General features: G+C 34.6%; 1 protein-coding gene across 6 annotated transcripts in view; it reads left to right on the forward strand.

Moving 5' to 3' along the window:
• PPP1R12A (protein phosphatase 1 regulatory subunit 12A) overlaps positions 1–14,496 on the forward strand; it is a 135,801-nt gene that overhangs the window by 57,007 nt on the left and 64,298 nt on the right. For all 6 annotated transcript variants that reach the window (XM_036018641.1, XM_028532687.2, XM_028532689.2 and 3 more), the window contains exon 3: positions 5,557–5,675. In XM_036018641.1, the coding sequence (XP_035874534.1) occupies positions 5,557–5,675 (119 nt within the window). The remainder of the gene's footprint in view (positions 1–5,556; positions 5,676–14,496) is intronic.

A 14,496-nucleotide genomic window follows, 5' to 3' on the forward strand; every position in this document is an offset into this window, starting at 1 on the left:
CTCTTCCCATCCCCAATTTCCTCTGGTAATGACCATACTGTTGTCTGTGAGTTTTTTGTTGCTGCTATTGTTGTTTCTTTTTTTTCTTTTTTGCTTAATTTTGGAGAGTATAATGCTAAGTGGAATTAGTCAGAGAGAGACAAATACTATATGATTTCACTTTTATGTGGAATCGAATAAACTAATAAACAAAATAGACTCATAGCTGTCAGAGGAGAGGGGGTAGGAAAGCTGGGTGAAAAGGGTGAAAGGATTAAACAATTTCTTGACAATTAAAAATGGTAGAGAGAATTTCTGCTTGTAGGCAAATAGAATAGATATGCTTTCCCCTGTTCTCTTGCTAAGTACAACTAAAAACCCTAAACATTATCTATAAACACAAGGTAAATCTAAAAGGTGGAGGGAAGAAAGCAGAGCAGCTTGGGAATCTCAAGATCCAAAGAATGACACAGGGGTGAGTTTTCTGGCGCGCGCTCTCTCTCCCTCTCTCTCTCTCTCTTTCTCTCTCTCCATGAGGCTACATGATGAATAGTAGTGGGACACTGATATCCTTGTCAGCAGGAGGTATCAGTGTAGGTTTGGCAGGGAGCCAGAAGTTACAAGGAGCTGCCCCATCTCTAGTATCACTGTAGGCTGAGTGGGGAACCTGGACTTATATCCTCACCTTTCTCTGCTAGATCAGGGCCAGGCAAAGCCAGCCGACAGAAGATTTAAGCAAGATCTAGGGTTATAACACACCCAAGGTGTTAAGATTTCAACTGAAAATCAATTGTTATACCAAGGAATTTTCAAATTAAATAGAAGGTAATCAATAGAGACTAACATTGCTATGACAGCAGTATTAATCTTAAAATTATCTGACAGACTATCAGCAGATACCATCAGAATGCTTCAACAGGCAATTTACAAACATGCCTAAATTAAATGACAAAATAAGTCTCAGCTAAAAAAAAAAGTCTGCAGAGAAGTGGAAGATATTAGGAAGAACCAAATGGAAATTTTAGAACTTCAGAAATCAATAAGCAAAATAAATAAAAATTCAGTGGATAGTCTTAACAAGAGAATGGAGGAAATAGAAGAAAGAATTAGTGACCTGAGAAATAGAATGGAAATTACCAAATCATTGCAACAGAGAAAATAGACTGAAATAAAATGAACAGAGCCTCAGGGGTTTGTGGGATGGTAATGAAGAGTTAATGTTTGTACTATTGGAGTCTGAGAAGAAAAGGAGAAAGAAGGCATGCTAGAAAAGTATTTAAAGAAGTGATAAAAGTGGCCAAAAATTAACCCAAACTGAGCAAAAGGTATAAACCTACAGATGCAAAAAGCTTAGCGAATTCTAAATAGGATAAACCACAGCAGTGCCCATAAAGACATGCTACATGTAAACCTCTGAAAAATAAAGACAAATTTAAAGCCTTGAAGGCAGTGAGAAAGAAACTGTATTCTGGGGTGGACAGTAGGTTGAATGACAAATTTCTCATCAGAAACTATGGAGGCTAGAAGGAAGTGGCATAACATTTGTCAAGTGCTGAAAGAAAAGATATTTCTAAGAAAACTTTTGAAGTCAACTTTTGTTTGGATTCTTACTGTTAACAACTATTTTCCACTATTTTTCATTGTGGTGTAGAACTTCAAAAATAAAATTGCGAAGTGCATTTCCCTGAAGATACATAAGATTATTTATACTTATTTTATAATTTTTGTTTCTTAGAGAATTCCAAAAGAAAATAGTAATGTTCTGCTTACCCCCTTTCAAAAGTTCAGGTTGCTTAGTTTTCATAATTTCTTTCTCATTGGATGATTCTAAATAATTCATTTGGATTGTCAAAAAAAAACCAACTATTTTAATGGTATTCTGCTGATTTTCTGATATTTTGAAAATGTTTTTATCATGATTAAAAACACATAATGTTAACTTTCCATCTTAACCATATTAAGGGTATAGTTCAGTAGTGTTCTATATTCATTGTACAACAGATCTCTAAACATTTTTGTCTCATAATGCCGAAACTCTACCCACTAAACACTAATCTGTCCTCTCTTCTCCCCTTAGTCCTTGATAACCACCTTTGTATTTTCTGTTTTTATTATTTTGACAACTTCAGATACTTCGTATAAGTGGAATCATAAAAGTATTTGTCCTTTTGTGGCTGGCTTCTTTTTGCTTAGCATAATAATCTTAAGCTTCATCTATATAACAGAATTTCCCTTTTTAAGGCCATACTCACTTTCTGAGTTTTAAAAATTCATATATTGAATACATGAAACATTCATATATTGTATAAAATGACTTCTTGATAGTTAATTTTCTTGCAGCACATAAGAAACTCAGTATTCATTAAATTTATACAGGAAATATATTCACTTCTGATGAAGTTACTTTCTCCTTGTCATTTTTTTTTATACTTTTTAAAAAAGATTTTATTTATTTATTTTTAGAGGGGAAGGGAGGAAGAGGAGAGAAACATCAATGTTTGATTGCCTCTCACACACCCCCTACTGGGGACCTGGCCCACAACCCAGGCATGTGTCCTGACTGGGAATCAACCAGTGACGTTTTGGTTCGCAGGCCAGGGCTCAGTTCACTGAGCCATACAAGCCAGGGCTCTCCTTGTCTTTTTGATCACTGTGTTTTCAGCTTCTGATTTAAAGAAATTTTTTATTAAAAGGTCAAAAGTTTAAAATGAATTTCTCTTTCTCAAACAATTTCATCTATAGTTTGATTTTTGTCAAAACTCAGAATCCAACATAATTAACAAAGACTGTCAAAATTTGTCTTGCAAATTGAATTAACACTGAGTAATTTTTTTTTTTTAGTTTTTTTTTTTTTTTTTTTAGTTTTTAAAAATTACAGTTGACATTCAGTATTAGTTTCAGGTATACAGCATAATGGTTATAGAACTTATATAACATTTACATAACTTACAAAGTGAGCACCCTGGTAAGTCTAATACCCAGTTGGCACACCATACATAGCTTTTACAATATTATTGACTATATTCCATATGCTGTACTTTGCATCCCCATGACTGTTGTGTAACTACCAATTTGTATTTATTAATCCCTTTACCTTTTCACCCAAGCTTCTGGTCACTGAGTAATTCTAATGCAGATAGAATCCTACCTGCTTATTCAATAATACCATATCCGAATTGCATTCAGTGTATTGGTTAACAACTTTATACCTTTCATTAGATTTTTAAATAATTTTGTAAAAATCCATTTGGATCATGCCTGCATTTTGAGATCTATTAATTTATCCAAAATTATTTTTTTGACTCAGAGTTGCTAGATTATTATAAATCTCAATGAACCTGGTAGTTTGCCATTTTTCACTTACACAATTCATAAAGAATGTTGTCTTTTGTTAAGTGGCATATCCTAATTTCGTCCTCCTTTACATTACTTGAATAAACCATTAACCGTTTACCCTGAAACATCAAAAAAGTTGCCCATTTGAGAAACAGCCCAATTATCTGACATTCATTCTGGAACTCCTGTGAGAAATCTTTGGGGTTTTTTTCCCAACAAATCTTAAAATAGATATAGTATATTTTTTCTAATTAGCAGTCACTTGAGCTGTTTATAATACCCCAGCATGTTTGTTGTGAAGGAAATAGCCATCCATTTTCAGTACCTCCAGGGTCCCTCGAAGTGAACTTCTGTTATTCTAGATAACATATATTTTGTTTCATATTACCTTAGACATTACATGAGATAACTCATTTAAACTTCACACAGCCTGGTCAGTCACTTTTAAAGAGGCTTCAGATGTTTTAAGTTAATGAATGTCACACAGCAGTCCAGGCAAAGATGGGAGTCTAACCCATAATCTGCAGAACTTAAATGTTTATGCTTCTTTTCATTCAACCAACATTTGAAGAGCTTTTTGGATTATTCATGGTAGATAAGAATTAATACAATAGGATTTTATTTATTTTAATATATCTTTTTTTATATATTTACATTTGTAAACAGTAGTTCTCGAGTACAGGAGAGGTTTTTGAATTGTATGCGTGTTGTGTGTGTGTGTGTGTGTGTGTGTGTGTGTGTACCTAAACTTTTAGCTAAGGGATTGCTCCAGGCCTTGCTTCCTGCCAGTAGTTTTAGATCTTTACTCTTGTTATTTTCTTTTAACATCCTTCCTGTTTTTATAAGTTTTGGATTGTCTCTATTTGGCTTTGACCTGGTATTCCCTTGAGACTCTGCTTCCCATATAGCTCCCTCTCCTACAAGCGCTGCAGCTACATTGAAGTATTCTTTTTATTCTCAGTCTTTATATCCTGCGAATGACTTCTAATACCGTACCTAAGTAAGATAGAAGTGGTTTTATGTGTAAATATTGAGTATTTACCAAGGTTTTGCCTAACAGAATACTTTCATATTCTCTTAGAACATAGTACAGTTTTTTACTCACATCTTTTTTTGCTTTAGATTCATTTATTTATTTGTAGTATATAAATGTTCTTATTTAGTTTTATATTTTTCAGAGCTGTAAAACAGAAAAAGTTACCTCAATTAATTATGACTAATGTTTGTGAAAGTCCCATGAAAATCATAAAAAATGAAACATTACTTTGTATAGGGAGAAATGTTTGCAACATATTATTAAGTTTAAAAATACCAGGCTACAAAATGATATGGTCGCTATTTTGTGGTCTGATGTGCATATACAAAATAAACTTGCTGCAAAAAACTTAGATAAAAAAATTTCTTCTCACAAAAAAAACACATAACTTACTACACAAATCCCTCCTGATCCTACCTCTTACCAATGATCTCTGTTAACTTTGTAATGTATATTCTTTCATTTTTCTTTCTTTCTGTGTGTGTGAATGTGTCTGTAAAAGTTACATCTCTACATAGATACCATAAGCTAGATGGGTAAAGGACTTCTTAAAGCAAAAGAGTGACTAATCTGACTTCGTAAAACCTTTAAGATTTAGTAAAACACAAAATATTTACAAGAAAAGTTTTTTAATGCAGTGACAGTCTAAAAAAATATTTGGAGTTATAGTTTTATGTGTGCTTTTTTAGCAACACATTAAATAAAAAGGCCTAATGGTTAGTCTGGTAACTACTTTAATTTCAAATAGTGGTGAGTGTAAATAATATTTTAAGATATTAGCATCAGTGGAATGGTCATCTGAACTTTGTCCATGGACTCCCAAGTCAGAATTATTACTTATGGCTTGAGACTGGGAGCATGGAGATCAGTAAGGGAACTAGTCAATGTGAAGATAATGAAAAATCTTAGTGGATATGATATGACATGATCCTGTGAAAGACTTTCTAATTATTATAGAAAATTAGCATTTTTTGTTAGCAAGGCTAGCTATACATTTTCTAGTATACATTATAGAAAAATTAGGGAATATAAATGTTTTTTAAAAAAGAAAACATTCTTTATGGTAGTTCTTTAAAACTTAAGTAATATATATTCTATCCTAGGTTTTTATTGCTGCTCTTACATAGTTTTCCTCATTGGCTATATATTTAGTCTTAATCCAATGATATCATCATTGCTTAACTGTATTCCTTTTGATTTAACAGGTTTTTGATTGGCCAGGGAGCGCATGTAGGAGCTGTTAACAGCGAAGGAGACACTCCTTTAGATATTGCTGAGGAGGAGGCAATGGAAGAGCTACTTCAAAATGAAGTGAATCGGCAAGGTAACGTAAAAGCAGCCCACATGGAAAAATGTTTACAACTGTTTTAGAAAGAATATCATACTTTTTCAGTAAAATAATTGTAGACATTGAAAGACAATTATAATTTGAGAAAAAAGTCATGTATTAATAAGAGCTTTTGAGAGAAATAAAACAGGCAAAAAAAGAGTGAGACATATGTAGGATGAATTTAAATTCAGCAGTCAAGAAGTTCTTACTGAAGAACCTAATGAACAAAATAAACTAACAAAATAGAAGCCACTGATAGATACAGAGAACAGATTGACAGCTGTCAGAGGGGTTAGGGAGCTGGACAAAAAAGGTGAAGGGGTTAAGAAAAACAAACAAAACTCATAGAAATAGACAACAGTATGATGATTACCAGATTCCCTCTAGTAATCACCACATTGGGAGGAGTAGAGGACAGTAATGGGGGGATGAATGGTAATGGGATGAGACTTAACTTGGGATGGTGAACACACAATATACTATACTGATGATGTATTATAGAATTGTACCCCTGAAACCTATATAATTTTACTAACTAGTGTTACCCCAATAAATTTAATTTAAAAAAATTCTCAGTAATAAGATGGTGTTTAAGCTAATAACTAATGAGTTGAGGTATTGAATCATGTTGATACGGGAAAAGAATATTCCGGACAGAGGGAGCTATGAGTGCAAAGATGGAGGCTTCCTTATGTATTCAGAGAAGGAACAAGTAGACTAGTGTGACTGGAACAGGCAGAACAAGAAAGAGGCTGGAAGGTGGTCACAGAAGTAGCAGTAGACCACATTGTATAAGGCCTTATGGGTCATTGGAAGGACTTTGATTTTTAAATGGAATAGGGACCCAAGGGTTTGAAGTAGAAAAATGACATCAGCTGACTGACTTCAAGAAGGATCTCTGTGACTGTTGAGTCGAGACTAGATTGTAGGAAAGTAAGAATAGAAGTAGGAGAGTGACAATGGCAGAAGTAGGCTGTAGGGTTAAACAACTAATAGAGAGGTTGGATTTTAGATATATTTTGAAGGTTTGGCCAAGAGGATTATTGAGTGATTAAGTGTAGGGTGTGTAAGGAAAAAAAACAGCAGGAAAGATTCTAAGATTTTTGGCTTGAACAACTAGATGGATAAAGTTTCAGTTTGAGAGGTAATTATTGTGGGAAAAGTAGATTTTGTAGGGGAAACTTGGGATCGTTTTAAGACATGTTAAGTCTTTTTAACCTATTCAATATTCAAGCAGTTGAATATGTGAGTAAAGAGAGGTACCAGGCTTGAGATATAAATATGGGAGCTGTCATTTTATAGATAAGAAGCAAGTTCTTATGGGTAGAGTTTCTTTTAGGAGTGGTGGGTGTTCTGAAACTACATTAATCATACATAGCACAACTCTGAATTTACTAAATAGAAATCATTGAATTGTATACTTTAAATGATATGTCTTGATAGAAGTTACTTTATATATATATATAATATATATATATACACATAATATACATCTGAGGTCTTTCCAGAAAAAAGTTCAGCCGTTGTTCATATCACGAGAAGGGTTTGAGTGACATCAGTGTAACCTGGCAGCCAAGGAGAATGTACTGGAATGCACATGGGTGAACAATGACAACTTTACTATACTAGTCACTGGGGACAGTAGACGCTGTTGAGTGAGCATGTGTACTGTGTGGCCATCACATTCAAAATGACTGAGTGAGTAGAGCAACAAATTTGCATCCAATTTTGCATTAAGCTTGAACATCCTCCATGGAAACTATTTGGATGGTTTAGAGGGCCACAGCTATGGGCAGCTGGTGATTGGCAACTTCATCACAACAACGCATCTGCTCTTGTACCCCGTCTTGTGCTGAGTTTTTTGGCAAACCATCAAATTACCCAAGTGACTCAGCCTCTGTACTGCCCTAGATTTGGTGCCCTGCTACTTCTGGCTTTTCCTAAAACTAAAATAAAATCACCTTTGAAAAGAAAGAGATTTCAAACTGTTGATGAGATACAGGAAAATACAACAGGGCAGCCGATGGAGATTGAGAGAACTGTGTGAGATCCCAAGTTGTTTACTTTGAAGGGGACTGAGGTATATGGGACAATGGTCCTATATACAGTGTTTTCATATCTTGTATCTTCTTCAGTAAATGTCTCTATTTTTCATATTACATGGCTGGATACCTTCTGAACAGACCTCATACATATAATCTAGCAATTCCTCTTCTGGGTATATATCCAAAGAATTAAAGGAAGGTTTCAGACAGATAATTTGTACACCAATATTTATAAAGGCATTAATCACAGTAATCAGAAGGTAAATCAGGTGTCCATTAGTAGATAAGTGGATAAATGAAATTTGTTACATGAATACAGTGGGATGCTGCAGCATGGGTGAACCTTGAGGGCATTATATGAAGTGAAATAAGTCACTCACAAAAAGACAAATAATGTATGATTTCATATACATGAGGTATACTTCAAGTAGTCAAATCCATGGACAAAGTAAAATGATGACTGTCACAAGCTGGAAATGGGGACTTATTTAAAGGGTATATAGCATTTTAGTTTTATAAGATGAAAAGAGCTTTGGAGATTGGTTCACACAACAATTTAAATGTGCTTAACACTGATGAACTATATACTTAAAAATAGTTGTTATGGTGGCAAATTTTATCTTTAGCGTATTTTACTACAATTAAAATTTTAAATATTTATAAATAAAATCACTCTGTGTGATTTCCACTGTATTTCATTGTGACAGCGATTAAATGGGCATTATCAGAAGAGAAATGTGTTTTGCTAAGGATAAAGGAAAGGTATGAATTTTAATTTGAGAGGGTTGATTGCTGCTGAAGTGTGATTCATCAGGAGATAGAAGCAAAGGAATAGAAGCTAAGCTAGACCCTTGAAAAGGGACTTTTATTCCTTGGGACTTGGGGAATTCATAATAACTACTCAGTTATTTAAAAAGAAAAATCGTAGGCACTAAACTGAGAAAATATTTAAATGCCTAAATAGAATTGAAGCCTTCTAATAAGTGGGTAAAGATACCTGGAGCCCAGGAGAAACAGGACACACATTAGAAAAGTTGTCTTAGCCCTGGCTGCTGTGGCTCAGTGGATGGAGTGCCAGCCTGTGAACCAAAGGGTCGCCAGTTGGATTCCCAGTCAGGCAGGGCACATGCCTAGGTTGCAGCTGGGTCCCTAGTGGGGGGCGCATGGGAGTCAACCACACATTGATGTTTCTCTCCCTCTCTTTCTCCCTCCCTTCCTCTCTCTAAAAATAAATAAAATATTTTTTAAAAGAATAGATAAGTTGTCTTAAACTGAAGCTTGGATAAATATACAGAAGAGCTTTTAACAGCTATGTTCTATGCAGGCACTTTGGAGTAATGAGATCTTCAAGACTTGAGGAAACTAGAATATACAAGTAAGAGTATCCAACCTTTTGGCGTCTCTGGGCCACACTGGAAGAAGAGTTGCCTTGAGCCATATATTAAATTACATTGTTACACGTAATCACAAAAAAAAATCTCATAATGTTTTAAGTATATTTACAATTTGTGTTAAGCTGTATTCACAGCCATCCTGGGCCAAATGCGGCCCACAGGCTGCAGGTTGGACACCCCTAAATAAGGCGTCACAAGCTAGAAAGAAGAGTACTGTCTTCTACTAGTAATTTTTATACTGTCTACTACTGGTAATTATTACGAACTAAGAGAAGCATGGAGATGTACTGAAAACTTCTTGCCTTTGGTTTCCTTTTATATAAAGGAAACTATTAGCAGTGCTGATTTTAATTGTAATGATCATTCAGTATTGACTAATGTTCCAGCAAATGTTTTGAGTGCTGGGTATTAAAGGGAGGAAAAAAGAAGGCAATCTTTGTTCTTAAGAACTTCACAGTGACAAATATATTAGCAGAACCTCACAGTACAGTGTGTTATGTGCTAAAATATAGATAGGAAGAGAATATTGTGGGAGAACCAAAAAGGCTATGACTAACTACAATAAGAAAGGTTTCAAAGTGATGACATTTGAGGAGTTTGCTTGGCAGGAAGGGAGGCAGTGGACAGAAGAGGCATGTCAGGCAAGGCTGTTAACATGTACAAAGAAAAAGAATTGGAGACATAGGATATGTGGAGAATTCATTACATTTGTGATGGAAATAGAAAGTCAGGATGGAATTAGTAGGAGTTGGAGGTGAGGCCTTAAAAGGTTGGGCTGGCCCTGGCTGGTGTAGCTCAGTGTATTGAGCATGGGCTGCGAACCAAAGTGTCACAGGTTCGATTCCCAGTCAGGGCACATGCCTGGGTTGCAGACCATGGCCCCCAGCAACCACACATTGATGTTTCTTTCTCTCTCTGTCTCTCTCTCTCTCTCTCTCTCTCTCTCTCTCTCTCCCCCCCCCCCTCTCTCCCCCCCTCTCCCCCCCTCTCTCTCTCCCTCTCTCTCCCTCTCTCTCTCTCTCTCTCTCTCTCTCTCTCTCTCTCTCTCTTTCTCTTTCTCCCCCCACCTTCCCTCTCTAAAAATAAATAAATAAAATCTTAAAAAAAAATGGTTGGGCTGGAGCCAGGTGATGAAGGACATATATTTTGTAGGCATTAGACAAAAGTGACAGAGATCTCAGCAGGAAATTAATCCAGCTAAGTTGGATTTGGTTTTTGGTAATAAAGTTCATAGCATTTTGGAGGTTGTATTTAAATGGGGGGTTCGTGGTGTTATGCCTTCTTTGAAGAAGGCTCTTAAATATTAGTCCAGGTGAAAGATGATAAGGGCCAAAACTATTACATTTAAGATAGGAGAGTAGGGCCATCTCGAGGAATACTAAGGTAAAATTAAAACAGTTTGGTGAAGAGTTGAATATAGAGATGAAGGAAAAAGTCATTTGCTTCCTGAAGTTTCTAGTTTAAGAAGTGATGACTGGATGAATTCATAAGGGAAAATATGGAACAAAGCCAGAAGAGATTTGGGAAGTACATGAGTTTTGGAATATATTGAGTTCGTGGTGGCTAAAGCATTTCTAGATGACAGTATCTGGTATACTGTTGGAACTTAAGAGATATCAGGATGGAAAATATAAATCTGGGGGAATAATACATGAGGGAGAATTTGTGGGAAAAGTTAGGTGAGATTACCCTGGAACTGAAAAGTGAAGAGCTAATACTAAAAATAGTAGCTAACTCTTATTAAATGTTGATTATATGCCAGGCATTGGAACAAAAGGCTTTATGTGCATTATTTCAGTTCATGCTCACAGCAATTTAAGAGTTAATACTACTATTATCCCCATTTTACAGATGAGAAATTGAGGCTTAACGATTTGCCCAAGGTCATACGGGTAGGAAGTGGTGCTGTAGTTTAGTCCCAAACAATGTGATAGATATCTTGAGCCCACACTCTTCATCACTGGATCAGACTGCATTTTATTATTATTTTTAAGTTCTCATTCAATATGTTTATTTTGATTTTTGAGAAAGAGGAAGTGTGGGGTGGACATCAATATGAGAAACATTGATTGGTTGCCACCCATACGTGCTGCCACCCCCTCACCCCCGCATCAGAGGTCGAACCCACACCTAGGTATGTACCCTAACCCAGGATCAACCCAAGATCTTGGGATGACATTCCAACCAACTAAGCCACCCAGCCAAGGCCAGACTGCATTTATTAAGGATTTGTCTTAGAAAACTTAATGATGTTCACTTTTTATATAATGGAAATACATTTATATAGCATATACCAAAGAAATGAAAAGATTAAGGACATTGCTAATAGATTTTAATAATTTTTTAAAAAGCACCCCATATAAACCTCTGGTAGTGATAAGATTTCTCAGTGTTTATCCTGGTATGAAAATTATTTACTATTTTTAAATTATGTAATCATTCTTTTGGCTCATTTCTTATTCTAATGTATTTGATCAATAACAAGTTAATGTTTAAATTTCCTTTGAAAGTAGTAATGATTGAACACTAGTTAAACCTATTTCTGGTTTACATCTTAGTATAATTTTCTTTATTTCACTTGGGACACAAATCAGTTTTTGTATCTCTTACCGGACCAAATTTCAATTTAATTTTATTTTTTCTTGCCTAAGAGATTTGGCTACATTTCAACCTAATATTTATTTTTTTTCAATTGTAGTGGCAGATGTTAAATAGTCTAAACACTTTATTATATCCCATTTAGTTTTAGTATCTATTGTTTTCATTGTTCAACCTTGTGATTATAGTAGGTGGATGAAAGACCAGTTAAATGAATTATAAGATTTACTTTCTGGTAATCTTAAAACAAGATTATAAAAGGCCATAAAACAAGAAAAGAGAAGGAGAATCATAGATTTTTAGGTCTGATAATGGCAGTTAACGCCTTGCAGTCCTGAGATAAGCACTTCAAATGCATCAAATAATTTAGTCCTCACAACAACCTAGTGGGGTAAATACTTTCATTATGCCTATCTCACAAATAAAGAAACTGAATATTAGCATAGATTAAGTATCTTCCCCAAGATAATAAAACCAAGTAAGTAGAAGTGGAAGATCGGGGATTGAAACTCAGCAGTCTGGTTTCAGTGTCTGTTCTTAACCCGCTATACTTATATTTGAGAACTTATGGCTTTCTCAAGGTCACTAACTAGTTAAAGCACTGGGATCACAAAACATGTATTGTAATATATAGTACAATAAACTATATTTTTTTTTATCTTTTTTTTAATCTTTAATGAACTAAGCAGGGTCTACAACTCTAATCAGTAAACTTTTTTTTTAATTTTAAGAACGAGAGAAGAGTTTCTTTTCTAACTGGATTTTCTTAAGAATAAGAAATTTTCCTTTACTTTTTGTTACTGTATTTTTTTCATTATCATTTATTCCCCTTATACCCACCTCCCCTGGCAATTACCACACTGTTGTCCATGTCTGTGAGTCCTTTTTCCTTTTTGCTCAATCCTTCTGTCTCCAACTTCCTCCCCCACCAACTGTCATCCTGCTCTCTCGATATCTATACTTTAATTTTAACATTGAGTTGTTTTGTTTTTATATAATTCATAGAATAGCATGATTTGGAAGCAAAAAAAAGGTAATTATTTTTTAATTAGATAAACATACCATGAAATGAGATAAATCTAGATGTAAGAAGTAGGGTTTTTTGTTTTTTTTTTTTTGCCCTGACCTGTATTGCTTAGGTGGTTGGGCATCATTCCACAAAGCAAAAGGTTGCCAGTTTGATTCCTGCTCAGGGCACATACCTAGGTTGTGGGTTCAGTCTCCAGTCGGAGCGCGTACACAAGGCAGCTGACTGATGTTTCTTTCCCTCTCTTTCTCCCTCTCTTCCACTCCCTTTAAAAATAAAAACATATATATGTACATACATACATAGAACTGTTTTTTTTTTTATTTCAAATTCAGAGGACATTTAGAATAGTAAAAACCAGTGAAACTCAGATGGCAAAGGCAAAAAATGGATACAGATAATAAATATGTTCATGTTTTAAAATGGCATAATAAAAGAAGAGAACAAGAATAAGAACAAGAACTTTATTCTTAAAAGAATAAAGCATAAGTAAAAAATCAGCCTGAGAAAAATCATTTAGTGGAAAAGGTTATTCTTAATATATTATCATGCAGCTTTATAATTTTTTTCTGAATAACATTAGAAGGAATCTTAAATAGGATGGGTTGATTATCTTTTGGTTGGAAATTTTTAATATACAAAAGTGCTTTATTATGGAAATGGTGATAATTTTTTTAATTTCTTGGTTTTAGAGAGAAAGAAATGTTGATTGATTGTTCAACTTATTTTTATATTCATTGGTTAATTCTTGTATGTACCCTGACTGGGAATCAAACCTGTAACCTTGGCATATTGGCACAACACTCTAACCAACTGAGCTACCCAGCTAGGGCCAAAGTGGTGATAGTTTTAAAATAAAGATTATGATAGGTTTTATTCATTATACATATATAGTATATATCATTGATTGTTTTTAGAAAGTCTGGGAAAACTTTATTGCACATATCTTTCATATGCAGTAATGAGGTATTACAGTCTTTAGTTTGGAAATGACTTACCTGTACTTGTATTATATAATCTTGGGATTTAAAAAAATTTTCATTACAGTCTACTTTTTAAAAGTTGAGTTTCAATTCAACAGTTTATGTCTTACTAAATGGTAGTTTGTTAATCAGTCAAGGATAGAAAATCCAAATAGAGGATAAAGCTTATACAACACCACACAAGCATGATGCACTTGGGTACCTAGGCAGGGAGATCTAGATGGTTAGAACAATGGGTGATGATACAGGAGAAACACTAAAGACTAAAAAAGCATTTAGACCAAACTATAAGAGGCTTTATGTGCTACACCAAAGAGCTTGAGTTTCTCTTACAGGAAGTAAGCAACTTACATAGAAAAATCAGACAATTATATATTTTTTAATTTTTTAAAATCCTCATCAAAGGGTACATTTATTGATTTTTAGAGGGAGAGAAGGGGTGGGGAAGAGAAACATCAATTTGTTGCCTCCAACTGGGTGTTGAACCTGCAGTGTTTTGGTGTACAGAATGATACTTCAACCAACTGAACCACCCAGCCAGGGAAATTATATTTTGATACAGAGAAACTTTTGTGACATTGGTGTGTGCAATGAATTGGAAGGGACTGACACTGAATGAGTTCAAAGCCAGTAGTATAAAAAGTGTGAGACATAAATTATGAACTAAGAATGGTAATAGGGGCCATTAAGAAGATGATCTACTCAAAATCTAGTAATTTAAAGGGATGGATTAAGGATATTTTCCATGTTGTTGGGTAAATATTGGTA

Source organism: Phyllostomus discolor, chromosome 2, assembly GCF_004126475.2.
Source record: "Phyllostomus discolor isolate MPI-MPIP mPhyDis1 chromosome 2, mPhyDis1.pri.v3, whole genome shotgun sequence".
NCBI lineage: Eukaryota > Metazoa > Chordata > Mammalia > Chiroptera > Phyllostomidae > Phyllostomus > Phyllostomus discolor.